Consider the following 15,480-nt stretch of genomic DNA (forward strand, 5'->3'; position numbering starts at 1 on the left):
GGATATTTTTGATTAAACATCTTTGCTGTCATTTTTAACGATAATTTTAAACAGTAAATTTTTATAATCACACGGGACAGATGTGTTACATATATATAAATAATGGATATATTGTGATTGGATGTTCACAGGAAGGGGGTGGGGCTTGTGTATACGCCCCTATCCCTCACTTTTAAAGGATTGTTGATGGTGTAACATGGGGCTTGATAAAGGGCCTGGGAGGCCCAAAACGTTGCCTTTTTGTATGTTATGGGTTAAATAAATTTTACACTTGAGCACTTTTTGCAAATGTGTGCGTGTATACACCCAGGTGTGGATCTGTTATCCAGAAACCTGTTATCCAGACAGCTCTGTATTACAAGAAGGCCATCTCCTATAGACTCCAAAGTGCAGAATGGTACTTAAAGACCTGTATACACCGGACGGTGAGGCAGGGTGCAAATTGTGTTTACCAGCTGGTCCATCATTTGTGAGAATTAATAAGCCGGTCTGCGGAGGAATGATGCAGCCAATTAAATTGTTCATCCCTATGAGAAACACAATACCTACCATCAACAGGTTTTGTTTTCTATTTTGTGTTGACTAAAACACTGGGAGTGTCCAGCCTGTTACCTTTTAGCTGTTGTTAAACAACAACTCCCAGCATCCCCAGTGAATTATAGTTCAACAACAGCCAGGGCCGGATTTACATAGTGGGTGCCCCTAGGCCCACTGACATTCGTCGCCCCTGTCCCCTCCCATTTCATCATCTGGACTGGAGTAATGGGGATTGGTGGGGATTGGCGCACGGGAAATCTAAAAAATGATTGTATCCGCAGTGCATCCCCAGTGTTATTGAACCAATGTGGGTGTGGTTGGGCAGCAGGCCGCCCCCCTAATATCCTGCCGGCCTAGGCCCAGGCCTGACAACAGCTGAACTGATGGGAAGGTGAATGTTGCAGTTATTACGTGTGTCTAGCAATTGTCTAACAACATAATAAGTCCTTTGTGTATTTGTCAAGATTTTTCTGTGAAAGGGAACCCCTAGTTATGCTGGTGAGCCAGGGCAAATGCTCCCTCTCTAACATCAGACAATTAAAGGAAAACTATACCCCCAAAATGAACATTTAAGCAACAGATAGTTTATATCATATTTAGTGGCATATTAAAGAATCTTACCAAACTGGTCTATATATTTAAGTAAATATTGTCCTTTTACATCTTTTGCCTTGAACCACCATTTCATGATGGTCTGTGTGCTGCCTCAGAGATCACCTGACCAGAAATACTACAACTCTAACTGTAACAGGAAGAAGTGTTGAAGCACAAGACAGAATTAATTGTCTCATGTGACCTAACAAGTATGGTTTGGTATGTTTGTGTGCACTGTGAATCGTACGATCCCAGGGGGTGGCCCTTATTTTTTAAAAAGGCAATTTTCTATTGATGATTACCCAATGGCACATACTATTAAAAAAGTATAATATTATGAAAATGGTTTGTTTACATGAAGCAGGGTTTTACACATGAGCTGTTTTATGCAATATCTTTTTAGGAAGACCTACATTGTTTGTGGGTTATAGTTTTCCTTTAATAGGAATGTAATAAAACAATAAATATATTTTCCTAAATCTCTGGCCTGTGGTTCATGCCTGCCCAGAAATAAGAGATACAGTTCAGCATGACATCAGTTAGAAAGGACCAACTGTAAATGAGATGACTGTGTTCATTGTGCACAGGGTACAGCACGACTTCCAATTCGTATAGGAAATCAGAACTGGGTGCTGGGCAGAAAGCATTTGATTGCAAAGGGGAGGGAACTAATGCTTGGCTCTACCATCAGCATCAGAATGCATGCTTCCCTTGGAGCCTCCTCATCCTCCTCCTCTGCTGAACGAGGCTAAAATGAAGAAGAGAAAGGAAACCAAGCACCTGCCAGAGTGACAAACTGGGTGAGTATGGCAGCCTTGCTTTTATTGCTTTCTCTTTTATCAACAGCCGTGACATTGCTGCTGGGAGATCTAACAAGGTATTCACAGGTAGTCTCACACACATCTAGATCTCCCTTTTCTTTTATGCTTTCCCTAATGACTGTTATTCCCTGGCTGTTATTCACATCCCCCACTATTTAATCCCTCTCTTGTTCCCACTGGCCTTTTTAGGAAGCCCATGAAATAAAAGCATATTTATGATAAAAACAGAGCTCCCAGTGATGGGGTTGATCACATTCCTGCATTCAGCTGCTGCTCTTCTCTTCTTGGCATGCGGCACCATCCAGTAATTATTATTAGCAGTCAGTGAATAATGAGACATGGATCACAGGGTGGGAGAACTGAGCCTGTTACATCAGCAACATTATTTAAGGGCAAATGTATATGTTTTTGTATGATTGCCTTATGCAACATATATATTATTATATGCAAATAATTGGATTTCTCCTGTTCACCCCCATCAATCCATAGATAATTTACAGAGGACGCTGTATTCATTATTTCAGCAAAACATGGTTGATGATTATAGAGGGTTTGTTGTAGTGACTATGACTAAGAGAGTCCTTGGGTGCCCTGTTGGTGTTTATTATGAGTGGGAAGTAATCCAGAATGACATGAGTAGATCAATACACAACACAACTGTAATCAGTTATATAATCCATAGCACAGGTAGGCTTCTGAATTTAACCCTCTAGTTAAGCCCCTCAATGGTAAAACCAGCTTTCTTAACACAGAGACATATACAGGTATGGGACCTATTATCCAGAATGCTTGAGACCTGGGTTTTTCCAGATAAGAGCTTTCTGAATTTTTTGGATCTCCATACCTTAAGTCTACTAAAAAATCATTTAAACATGAATCAAACACAATAGGCTGGTTTTTCTTCCAATAAGGATTAATTATATCAAGTTCATGGTACTGTTTTTTTTTTATTACAGAGAAAAAGGAATTTTTAACAATTTGATTTATTTGGATAAAATTGAATCTATAGGAGACAGCCTTCTGATAATTTGGAGATTTCTGAATAACAGGTTTCCGAATAATGGATCCTACTTGTACCTGCAGTGGGCAAACTACAGCCAACCTATCAGAGGAGGTTGCCACTCCAGGCCAGTGTGACTGATAAATACAGATCTGGACAGAGAGGAAGGGAGTTGGCTTGTCAGGGGGTTGGGATTGTGAAAGAGGTATTATACACCTACAGTATAATACACAACATATACATTTACATATACAATAATACATTTCCTATAAATGATGTCCTTATAAATGGTGCTTATTGATTTCATTGGTTATAATCAGAGCTTAGCAATGTAATTTCTGTCACATGATCGCTGAAGCTTGTGTATTATAATAAATAAAATACTCCCTGCTGCAAAATATGAGGATATTAGAAGTCACCTTTGTTCAACATGAGCACAATAAATAGGATTTATGTTGAAAAATGTGTTTTGCTCATTCTGTTAATTAGAAAAAAAAGCATTTTCATAATTTTTCTCTATTATAAATATCTATACAGGTATGGGATCCATTATCCAGAAACCCGTTATCCAGAAAGCTCTGAATCACTGAAAGTCCATCTCCCATAGACTCCATTTTATCCAAATAATCCAAATTTTTAAAAATTATATATCTGTAACGCTTTCTTGGCCTATTCTGCCAGCTAGGTAGTGAGCATGGGTTACATTGCGAATCTTCACCCAGGGCAGAGCCTTCGCCAAATGGAAGCTTCCCCTTTAAACTTTATTTGAACTACAACTCACAGGCATATAAGTGTAAAATAGAATAATGGACGCCAGGAGGTTCTTTAAAAAGGTAAAACAGGAGCACAGATTTATTATGCCAGAGGCAAATGACCACAGGTTTACTTACAAATATACTGAGGACACAGCAGGTGGAATCACTTTGGACAGTACAAGGTTCACAGTCAGACAGGTGCGACTCCCAAAGGATATTGCAGATAGGTGTACATCAATTCCCAGTTCAACCGACGTTGCACAGTGAGGGGATCGGGATCTATCAGGTAGGGTACAGGTAGTCCTTTGCTCACCTAGATGCCTATCAACTGAGTTCCCTGCTCTAAAGGCAAACAGGCCTTGTGGGAAGCTACTCCCTACTACAATCCTCGTTGGAGCGACAACTGCTCTTTCTGCTACACCTCTCTGTCTTACTCCTAGAGAGACTATAACAAGATCTTACTATCTTAGCTGGTCCTCGTTCACAGGGTTACCTGGCCCCCGACTTAGCACCAAAGGTGTCAGGTCCCTCTGGGGTAAATGCTTACTGGGGCCTATGGTGATCCCAGGCTCAATGGGGATTCACCTAGCAGCAGCACCAGGAGCCAAAGAGGAAGAGGACACTCCCTGCACAACACTATATAGTAGTGTGGCAGGGGAGTGTCATTACACTCTTTGTCCAATAGGTGTGGGTGTTACAATTTACCAGTTACAAGGGCTTGGCCCAATAACAAGGGAAAAGAGAACTACATACAAAAGGTAGGGGATTAACTCTATAGGGATAGGATATCCTATAGGTCCTTACATATCATAAAACAATACCTTGTACCAACTAAGATATAATTAATCCTTATTGGAAGAAAAACCAGCCTATTGGGTTTATTTAATGTTTACATGACTTTCTAGTAGACTTAAGGTATGGAGATCCAAATTACAGAAAGATCTGTTTTCCGGAAAACCTCATACTATAACATACCATACCTGTACAAGTATAGTTTAAATACTAGAGCCCAATAGCTAAAAATGTAAATGACTATTTATCCTTTAGCAGTCATATCCAGAGCCATAATGCATCGCAGAACCTGCCAGGTTTGTTTATTAATTAGTACATAATGTGTCCTCTTTCTTGAAAACATTCTAAATATATAAAATGATGCACTGACTATTTAATATGAAAAGTATATCAAAGAATGAACTACAGTTCCTTGAATAACATGGTAATGATCCCAGGGTACTTAGCGAGCTTAGCTCTATGATTGCCAAACCTCTTTACTTCATTTTTCAGGATTCGGGTCTGGCATGGTGCAGAGAGACTGGCGAATTGCTAATGTGGTGCCGCTATTCAAAAAGGGATGGCGTTTTCAGACTCAATACTATAGGCCAGTTATTCTCACGTCAGTGGTAGGAAAGCTTTTCGAAGGGTTCATAAAGGATAAGATACTGGACTTCATAGCAAATCATAATACTATGAGTTTGTGCCAGCATGGTTTTATACGTAATAGATCTTGCCAGACTAACTTAATTTCTTTTTATGAGAAGGGAAGTAGAGACCTCGATTCTGGGATGGCAGTGGATGTGATTTAATTTGCTAAAGCATTTGATACAGTGCCACACAAAAGGTTACTGGTTAAATTAAGGAATGTTGGCCTGGAACATAGTATTTGTACCTGGATAGAGAACTGGCTAAAAGATAGACTACAAAGAGTGGTGGTAAATGGAACATTTTCTAATTGGACCAGTGTTATTAGTGGAGTACAGCAGGGCTCTGTACTAGGTCCTTTGCTTTTTAGCTTGTTTATTAATGACCTGGAGGTGGGCATTGAAAGTACTGTATCTATTTTTGCAGATGATACTAAATTGTGCAGAACTATAGGTTCCATGAAGGATGCTGCCACTTTGCAGAGTGATTTGTCTAAGTTGGAAAACAGCAAAATGAGGTTCTATGTTGATAAATGCAGGTTATGCACTTTGGCAAAAATAATATAAATGCAAGTTATACACTAAATGGCAGTGTGTTGGGAATTTCCTTAAATGAGAAGGATCTAGGGGGCAAATTAACTAACCTCTGTAAATTTCACCAGCGACGGCTTTGCTCACATTGCAACACTTCGCCAGGTGTAGAATCGCCAGGACAACGCTAATTCACTAAAATCAAAAGTTGCGTACAGGGCGAAATTGGGCTAGCAGTACTGCGGCAAAAAAAAAGTAAAAGACGCCAGCGTTTTTTGGGACTAGAAATAGAAGAAGCCCTATAAGTTAGTCAGGTTTTTGTAGATAACAAGTTGTCTAATTCTGGGCAGTATCATTCTGTGGCCACTAAAGCAAATAAAGTTCTGTCTTGCATAAAAAGGGCTTTGATTCAAAGGATGAAAACATAATTCTGCCTCTTTATAGGTCCCTGGTAAGGCCTCATCTGGAGTATGCAGTTCAGTTTTGGACTCCAGTCCTTAAGAGGGATATAAATGAGCTGGAGAGAGTGCAGAGACTAAGTGCAACTAAACTGCTTAGAGGGATGGAAGATTTAGGGGTTTATTTATCAAGGTCCGAATCTCAAATAATTTGTGGTTTTTGGAGGAAAACAATGAATTTTTCTAAAAGCTCTCGAGGTCCTGTATAAGTCAAAGGGGAAGGTTCCAGTGTCTGTGCTGATGTCTGTACTGATATCCGATGATTTTGTGGTTTCTGCACAAAAAATTCAGAATTTATTTGGAATTTTTTCTTTATAAATAAGGTCCATTCGGGCAATCAGAGTTGCTAGGATTTCTAACTACTATACTAAGATTAATTCGAACCTTGATAAATAACCCACTTAAATTATGAGGGTAGACTGTCAAAATTGGGGTTGTTTTCTCTGGAAAAAAGGTGAGAGTACATGATTACACTTTACAAGTACATTGGAGGACATTATAGACAAATAGCAGGGGACCTTTTTACCCATAAAGTGGATCACCGTACCAGAGGCCACCCCTTTAGACTAGAGGAAAAGAACTTTCATTTGAAGCAACGTAGGGGGTTCTTCACAGTCAGGACAGTGAGGTTGTGGAATGCACTGCCGGGTGATGTTGTGATGGCTGATTCAGTTAATGCCTTTAAGAATGGCTTGGATGATTTCTTGTACAGACATAATATCAAAGGCTATTGTGATACTAAGCTCTATAGTTAGTATAGGTATGGGTATATATAATTTATGTGAAAGTATGGAGGGGTGTGTGTATGGATGCCGGGTTTTCATTTGGAGGGGTTGAACTTTATGGACTATGTTTTTTATCAACCCGATTTAACTATGTAACTATGTACTGTCTCATTTATAGGAACAACATCTTGAAATGGAGTTGCTACGTGCCAAAACCTTCATTAAAAGTTACGTACAAAATCCTCCTGAAAACTTGCCCTGTATTGGAGTTGCAGACAAGAAGAATCAAAATGCAGAAATGAACATTTCTGGGTGCAATAATAAAATTAATGGCTTCAGTACCAGGGAAGTATCACATAGAAAACTTATGAAAATTACAGATAACAATGTCCGGTGCAACAAATTGGTCAAAAAGAGCAAAACACATGATTGTGTCTCAAAAGAAGAAAGAATGGAGGAAATCGCGTCTGCAAATGCAAAAGGCAGGATTCCCAGTAGTGTCAGTTTCTCTGGATTTGAAAATACAAATGGAAAAGGAAACTGTCATTCGGCTGCCAACCAACAAATGATTGACTACCGGAACTTTGTGCCCCAGATTCCTTTCGTACCATCAGTGGCTAAAACTCTGCCGAGGAAGAGAATTTCTTTAAAAAAACCTAAAAAGGGGTTTAAAAACATATTTCAAATAAAAAGAAATAAATGCCAAGACATTGTATCGTTGCCCGAAAAGGACAGGTTCAAGCAAATAATATTTAATGCAGAAGAGGGGAAAATGGATTCGAGAGAGCTGTATTCCGACGAGCTATCAGTTTATGAATTCTCTGATAATGAGTTATATATCGACACTATTGATTGTTACCGTAGGTTTTGTGAGGACGTGGCTTCTCTGAAGAGCTTTGATTCTCTTACCGGCTGCGGAGAAATATTTGCAGATGAAAATCCTGCATTTTTGGGTACAGATGAAAAGAAGGATGGGCATAAATTAAAATGCATTCCCAAAGACCATTCCATGTCTGGGACATTTCAAGGTGGGGTTGAAAAACTTGCATCACCGGCTAAATCAGAATCAGTTGATTTCACAAGACTCTGTGGACACAACAAATCTGTAAAATGCTTTTGTTCTAATTTGCAGGATGGTTTCGCATTGTTTCCAACCTCACAGTCTATGGTTGTAAAAGAGGCTAGCCAATATCAGGTGCTGGAATCCCCTTCTACAGATCTGGTATCTTCGAATGAATCTTTTACTGATCCAGAATCACCAGTATCTACAAGTGATGAAGGATATTGCGACTCAACATCCCCTGGAATGTATGATGAAAAGAAGGAGAACACAACATATCCAAGAGATAGTTATAGCAGAGATAGCAGAGATGCACTTTTTGAGTTATTTTATGATTCTAATGAAAGCATGCCATGCTCTGCTATAGACAGCACATTATCAATATCAGGAAACAGTACTGACAATCCTCAATCAATGTATAGTTTTTGTGTTGGGTCGGAGGAAAACATGGCAACTCAAACACCTAGTGATCTAGTAGGAGATTTTGGCCTTCAAAGTTCATGGAAAGGCACTGAATGCTTGATGAAGCTCTGTGATACAGAATTGTCCTTAACTATAGGGATGGTAAACTGGTTGAGGAAGACAGGTAATAATTCTGAACCCCTAGTCAACAATGTAGATTCCTTTACCAGTGACCAACACAAACATGCCATAGCTGCGGAGGAATTACCAAGCAAGAATCGAATCAACACAAGAGAAGTTTGTGATAGGGAAGACCAATGTACCATAAAACATGAACTGAAATCTGAGGGACAACTAGCTAATGATGTCTTTAACCAAAATGAAACTGAAGATCATGATTCCAAACACAAGAAAGAATTATCAGGTCCACAAATAGAAGAGGCTCCATTGTGTACACCAGACACCAGTCTTTTGGAGAAGAAGTCTGGGTCACTTGTATCAGACAACCAATTCAACTGCAAAATGCCACTTTTAATCAGCAATGAGGGTAAATACTGCAATCAGGTGGAATCATACAATTGCTACTTCAGTAAATTAGATAACATAGATTCCATGCATTTATTAAACAGTCCCAATGAACAGCCTCCTAAAGCCGACAACCAAAATGACCTGCAGTCACGTGACCTGGATTGTGTTGCAAGCTGCATGAAGCCAACACTGGCTGAAAATGATCAGAACATTATTAAAGTGCTGGAGAATTGCACCAATCAAATTGCTTCTTTACATATATCACACAAAAACCACAGTTACCAGCAAGAAAAACACATGAATAAAGAAAATATATTACAATCACAAGAGGTCTCCAAGAATTATATTAAATGGCAGAAATATGGCGTTCAGCCAGCAATTTGCCCAGCTTTATCTTACAGAAATAAACCCAAGGAAACCAACATAGAAACAGAAATGTCTCAGCTCACAGACTGTAAGGAAGATTCTAAGGATAATCATACTCCTGCACCTGCACTTACAGAACATATTAAATCTCAGTTGTTCACAAAAGAGATGAGAACACCTGTATTTCTGGGCAATCCAAGATTCCTACCATATTTTTGTAGGAATTTTTCCCCACTGATTTCAAGATGTTCTTCGGCTTTGTATAAAATGCACAATTCAGGGGAGGCTTTAATATTTTTTAATTCACCTTTCAAACCTGATGAATCCCTTGGTAACACAGATGAGCATACCAGAGATGCTAATTGCACTTCCAATGTGCTGGGTTCTGGAGAGATGTCTAAAAGAACTGAGTTACTCATGCCCACTGATTATGTTCATGGAAAGGTGAGTCATGTACTAAAATAAGATTAGGCATATGCATGGGATTGCTGCTTTTATAGCTATTGCTGTTTGCTATTTCTCCAGATTGGGAGTGGATTAGTCTAACACTGGCTAATATAATGAAAGGACCCTTGTACCTCAGCCACAAAGATACAATGAAAGCTTGTAGAGAAAGATAAACAATGGCAGTCTTCTAAAGGGGGCGTAGAAACTCAACTCAATAATAATAACAACATAAATGTACATATTATAATAATGATATTGAGTTGTTTTTGCATGTGATCTGTTTAATACTAATATAATTTCAAAGAGAGGGAGAAATCCCCATATCTGGCAATTAGTTAAATTCTAGATTGATCTTTACAAGGTGTATCCTGTAATTCAAATATTGATTCACATTTTTTTACCCAAAAAATCTCACCTGACCACTGTTCTCAAAATAAAATCTTGTAACTTTGACTGCCCTAGAATGTTTTTTTCTAGTTTATTGTCCAACGCATAGAACAGATTTATATTGCTTCCCATTTTATTCTCTAGTTCAATTCAATGTTATTATGTTTATTACCTACTATAATAAAACACGGATAAATATAATATTATACCAGGGAATCCCCGATGGTCAGATATTTACAATGCTTGGGGGTTTGTTCTGTAAGTTTGCTCTCTATACCTAAATATAATGTTTAGTAAACCCAGTAGAATTGTTTTGCAACCAATATGGATTTATGCAGCTTAGTTACCATTACCATCAAGTACAATGTACTGGATTATTATTAGAGAGAAAAAGGAAATCAATTTTAAAAATTCTATCTAGGACTCTATTTAGCTTTCAGGATAATGGGTTTCTAAATAAAGGATCCCATTCCTATCTACAAAAGTATTACTTAAGAGTGACAAATAAAGGCCAGACAAAGGAAAACTCTCTACTTCAGATTTAAAATAAATATAATTTTACAAAGATTATAAACAGGTATGGGATCCGTTATCTGGAAACCAGTTATGCAGAAAACTCAGAATTACGGAAAGCCCGGCTCTCGTAGACTCCAATTTATCCATAATCCAATATTCTTTTTTTAAATAATTTCCTTTTTGTCTGTAATAATAAAACAGTACCAAACTAAGATATGATTAATCCTTATTGGAAGCAAAACCAACCTGTTGGGTTTATTTAATATTTAAATGATTTTCTAGTAAAGTTAAGGTATGAAGATCCAAATTATGGAAAGATCCATTATATGGAAAACCCCAGGTCCCGAGCATTGGGATAACAGGTCCCATACCTGTATATAGTAACAGAAAATGTCTGAACACTAATTTGAAGTTTGTAAAATAAAAGATAAATATTTTTTACAAAGCAAATGGAAATTTGGGGTTCATAGTATCTGTTTATTATCATTTTTAAACTGGTACATTTACACAGCTGCTAACCTCATGTTTATTCACTTGCAGATATACAACTAGGATTTGAGCGTATGGGCATGTGAAGGTACAAAGACATTATAATTAGCCATGTAGTATCACTGGCTAGGTGCAATGGAACTTTCTATTTATTTAGCTCCTTGTCATTTTCAAATGGGCTGTAGCATAATAATGGGTGTTATTCTGTTGCATTTTCTTACATTTTATATATGGGACCAATTGGTCCTTGATATGTGCCATTTTCCAAGTTTGAAAAAACACTACCACTGACAAAATTGATCAGCTGGGAAATGGAGCACTACTTGTGTCTTGTACCTGGAACCAGACGTGGGCAGGTGGAGGCCCTCCAGATTTTGTTGAACTACAACGCCCAAAATCTGCTGTCAGCTGTTGGAACCTTTACCTAGAGCAGTGATTGCCAATCAGTGGTTTCCGAGCAACATGTTGTTCTCCAACCCCTTGGCTGTTGCTTCCAGTGGCCTCAAAGCAGGTGCTTATTTTTGAATTCCTAGTTTAAAAGACAAGTGTACTGCCAAACAGAGCATCATGTAGGCTGCCATAACATATAGGGGCTAGCAAATAGCCAATTACAGCTCTTATTTGGCACTCCATGGACTTTTTTCATAATTGTGTTGCTCCCTAACTCTTTTTATATTTGAATGTGGCTCTTGTTGGAGAGAAAAAAATAGCACCATGTATAATATGCCATAACGGCTAACAGTATAGCAACTGTAAACAGCACCCCGATGAGGAAGCGAGTCCAAAAAAACCTTGTTCTGCCTGTGCCATCAGACAAATGGATCTTTCCCCAATTTATCTCAACAGGTGGAGGGTAAAAGTGTAATTTAGTTGTTTCACTTTAAATGCCTACAGTTGGTCAGATAATTAAAGGGGAAGGAAACCTAGTCGGCGCAAACCCCCCACCCCCCCTCCCGTTTGTTGCCCACCCTCCCTCCTCCCCCCTGGCCTACCCGTCCCGCTGGGCAAATGCCCCTAACTTGTTACTTACCCTTCTGCGCAGGTCCAGTCCAGGGAGTTCACAGACGACATCTTCTTCCATGCGATCTTCTTCCTGCTTTGAACGGCGCATGCGCAGTAGGATCATTTCGCCGGTACGATCTACTGCGCATGCGTGTGACTTTTGGTGCATGCGCAGTAGATCCGTACCGGCGAAATGATCCTACTGCGCATGCGCCAAAACGCCGTTCACACCAGGAAGAAGATTGCGTACAGTGCTTTATAAATACGCAATAATAATAATAATAATAATAATAATATCCATACTTACAATAACATTTGAGATACTTATATTACATAACATGTACTTCTTAGTTTTGCAAGTCATTACCATAGTTATAACAATTCCCTTTACAATGTACAACATGTCTTTAGAAAATGACTGTTTCTCTATTTACACGCAATGTAAAGTTGGCCCCCTTCTGGGGTCTTTAAGAACACAGCACTGGACAGCCCTGTCCTTGCCATCTGTCATGGAGTAAGAAGTAAATGGGCATAGATGCACAGATAATATCGTACAAAACTAATTATCGTACGATATACGGTGCGTGTATGGTGGCAAACAAGCCGACCAATATCGGCAGAAGACTTGGATATTGGTCGGCTCGTCGATCGGGCTGGACAGAAAATTTTCATCAGGTGCTTTTGAAGGCATCCAAACATCGGCCATTGTTAGTGCTGACTCGTCAGATACTGATAAAACTCTATTGTTTCTATATGTATATCAGACGATTCAGCTCTACATGTGTGTGTTGAAATGAACAATCTTTCTCGGAAAGATCTTTTCCAAAAAAGATCATAATTGTTACGTCTATGGCCACCTTAAGAGAAGGGCTTCTTTGCACCCTGCTCCTGATGGTTTTCCCTAACTTGCACATTTCAATGACAAACACGGGAACGGGTTTACAGTATATAAACTATGGCTGAAAAACAAATACCATTATGTTTTCAATTTCATATCTTTGTTCTGAGTTAAATGGGAATGAAAATCAAAGTTTAATATAAACTCATGGAAATAAGAAAGTGTCTATAAATAATTAAAAATACTGTACCATTTCTGAAATAATCAAGTTACACAATATGCAGCTTTGGGTTGGAGACGGTTGTTTAGAAAGACAGTTCAATCTAATACATTGTCAAGGCAAAGAGACCAAATACCAATGTATTTGACCTCACAGTAATTCAAAATCAGTATCTGACCTCGAGCAAGCCAACGCTTTCTATTACCTGCTACTATCAATCTTTCCAGCCACTCTCCTGCAACTTGAAGAAATTAAAGATGGCCATACGTTTCATTGTGGAATGCATGGCCATCTTTAATTTTTTTGCCAAAGTTTCAGTACTGAAAAATGATGCATCCTTTGTGGGTTAAAGCTTCACTTTAGCCTTAGGTCCCATATTTGTTAACATGCCTTGCTCATCTATATACATAATGGGAATGGGGCGTGGCAGCAGCTTGGGGGGATGCAGGGAAGTAGTTAATTTGTGTGTTTAATGGGGCCTTGGAATGAGAATCTTTGGTGAGCCCCAGAAACCCCTGTCTGACACCGAGAACATTTATTATTTCTGTAAGATTAAGTTTATATTAAATTTTTATTTTCCTTTTAGGCCCTCACCAAAGATTTCCTTATTGGTCCATTGAACTTAATGCTCAGATAACTATTTGACGTCTCTAATAATATTTGTGGCAGAAATCAGATCTTTTTACATTATTTACATGTATGAGATTATTTATAATTTATACTCAGAAATATCAACCATAAAAAAACTAATAATACTAGATTTACAGTTTGCAAAAAAAATCTAATATTTATGCAAGAAACCTATGTAAATGTTCAAAAATCAATATAAATATATAAATCCAGATTTTATTGAAAAGAGTAGTGTATTGCAATAAAAGGCAGAAGTTATAAAAATTATTGCGCTAGTAGATCTCCCAAAGAATGCTTTTAGCAGTGTATTAAAGGGATTTTATGCTGATCATTTCTTACAGACAACTGTAAATAATTATATAGAAAGTAAGAGTATGCCTGTGTCTGAGAGGGGATGCTTTCGGAAGCAGTACCCTATTTGATGACATTTGGAAGCTCTGGATGTTCTGAGGAGTTATAGCGATGCTGTTCCCTCTCATGTGAGTGAGCAGGATATACAGTTAAACGAGTTGTTATGGCAGAATGTTTTGCTGATCATGTATTTAATGTTGCAATTTAATTTGTAACAACACTGATTGCTCCTCTATGAAAGCCATTGTAATAACTGGCGTAGGCCTGAATGTTAAGTGTCACAAGTGCTTGTTTGGCGGCACTTTGTTCCTTAGCTGAACTGAAAATACAGTGGCAGCAGGGTGGGACTGAGCTGGCAGGACACTGGAAAAAAACCTAGTGGGCCCAAACAACCCAGACCCGTACCCAGTGTTGTTCCTTGACCTCCTCTCCTGGCCCCAATCACCTGGCATCTTAAAGTAAATAGGTACACACAGGGCGGGGGGGCATTGGAGGGTGGGTTGTGGCTGGGGCGCAAGGCCATTGGGGGGAGGTTGCGCCTGGGGTAGGGGGGTGTGGAGGCCCCTGTGGGTCCTGTACCCCTAATCCGACACTGAGTGCCAGGAGCAGAGCCCAGTGTCAAATGACAACGGCAAGCCCTGTCCCTACATAATGACAGAGCTTTGTTACGGTCTGTGTTTCCAGCCACTCCCTAACTTGCATGCCGAAATGATAGGGGATGAATGGGGAACAGAAGAGGGGGAACCTATTTGCTACCCCCTGCCAACCCCTCTTGAACAGTGTGATGCCTAACATAGACAATTGTCTATTCAGAGTGCCATCCTCGAGTCTTTGCACTCAGAAATGGAGCCCAAAGGCCTGCAGCCATTCTGCAAAAAAAATAGTGCAGTGTGGAAAATGCAAAAAAAATGGCAAATTCAGCTTTTTTCTTTGCACTTTGCACACTCTGCGCTGTAAATGACCTTTAATAATAAGAATGCATGTTCTGCAGTTTTACATGAACCCTATATATAGCACCCAATGTATAGCATGACTGGCTACCCATTCAGTATTAAATATAGAAAGCTGCACGTGTATGCCTTTGATTTTCTGTCTCCACCCAATACAAAATGCTTGTCAGTAACTTAAAGGGCATGTATAGTCTAACATAGAATAAGGCTAGAAATGCTGTATTTTGTATACTAAATATAAACATGAACTTACTGCACCACAAGCCTAATCAAACAAATAATTTATGCTTTCAAAGTTGGCTACAGGGGGTCACCATCTTGTAACTTTGTTAAACATCTTTGCAAGACTAAGACTGTGCACATGCTCAATGTGGTCTGGGCTGCTTAGGGATCGTCATAAACAAAGCTGCTTGAGTTCTGCATGGCTGGGAAGTAAGGTGGGGGCTCCCCCTGCT

The 15,480-nt window shown here is 39.0% G+C and overlaps 1 protein-coding gene across 2 annotated transcripts; it reads left to right on the forward strand.

Moving 5' to 3' along the window:
• The first annotated feature begins 1,787 nt into the window (after window positions 1–1,787).
• Window positions 1,788–12,007, forward strand: amer3.L (APC membrane recruitment protein 3 L homeolog). Of its 2 annotated transcripts, XM_041563457.1 has the most exons (3): window positions 1,788–1,931; window positions 7,018–9,639; window positions 11,086–12,007. In XM_041563457.1, the coding sequence occupies exons 2-3, from the start codon at window positions 7,033–7,035 to the stop codon at window positions 11,095–11,097; spliced, it is 2,619 nt and encodes an 872-aa protein (XP_041419391.1). In that variant the 5' UTR covers window positions 1,788–1,931; window positions 7,018–7,032; the 3' UTR covers window positions 11,098–12,007. The 2 variants fall into 2 exon arrangements, with proteins under 2 accessions (XP_041419391.1, XP_018117834.1); XM_018262345.2 differs by lacking the exon at window positions 11,086–12,007 and having other exon boundaries at window positions 7,018–9,982.
• Window positions 12,008–15,480: the final 3,473 nt, after the last annotated feature.

The sequence above is a fragment of the Xenopus laevis genome, chromosome 5L (assembly GCF_017654675.1).
Source record: "Xenopus laevis strain J_2021 chromosome 5L, Xenopus_laevis_v10.1, whole genome shotgun sequence".
Classification (NCBI taxonomy): Eukaryota; Metazoa; Chordata; class Amphibia; order Anura; family Pipidae; genus Xenopus; species Xenopus laevis.

What these genes read in the sequence shown, in the direction of transcription:
- amer3.L (XM_018262345.2), top strand. Translation starts at nt 7,033, where the DNA reads ATGGAGTTGCTACGTGCCAAAACCTTCATTAAAAGTTACGTACAAAAT.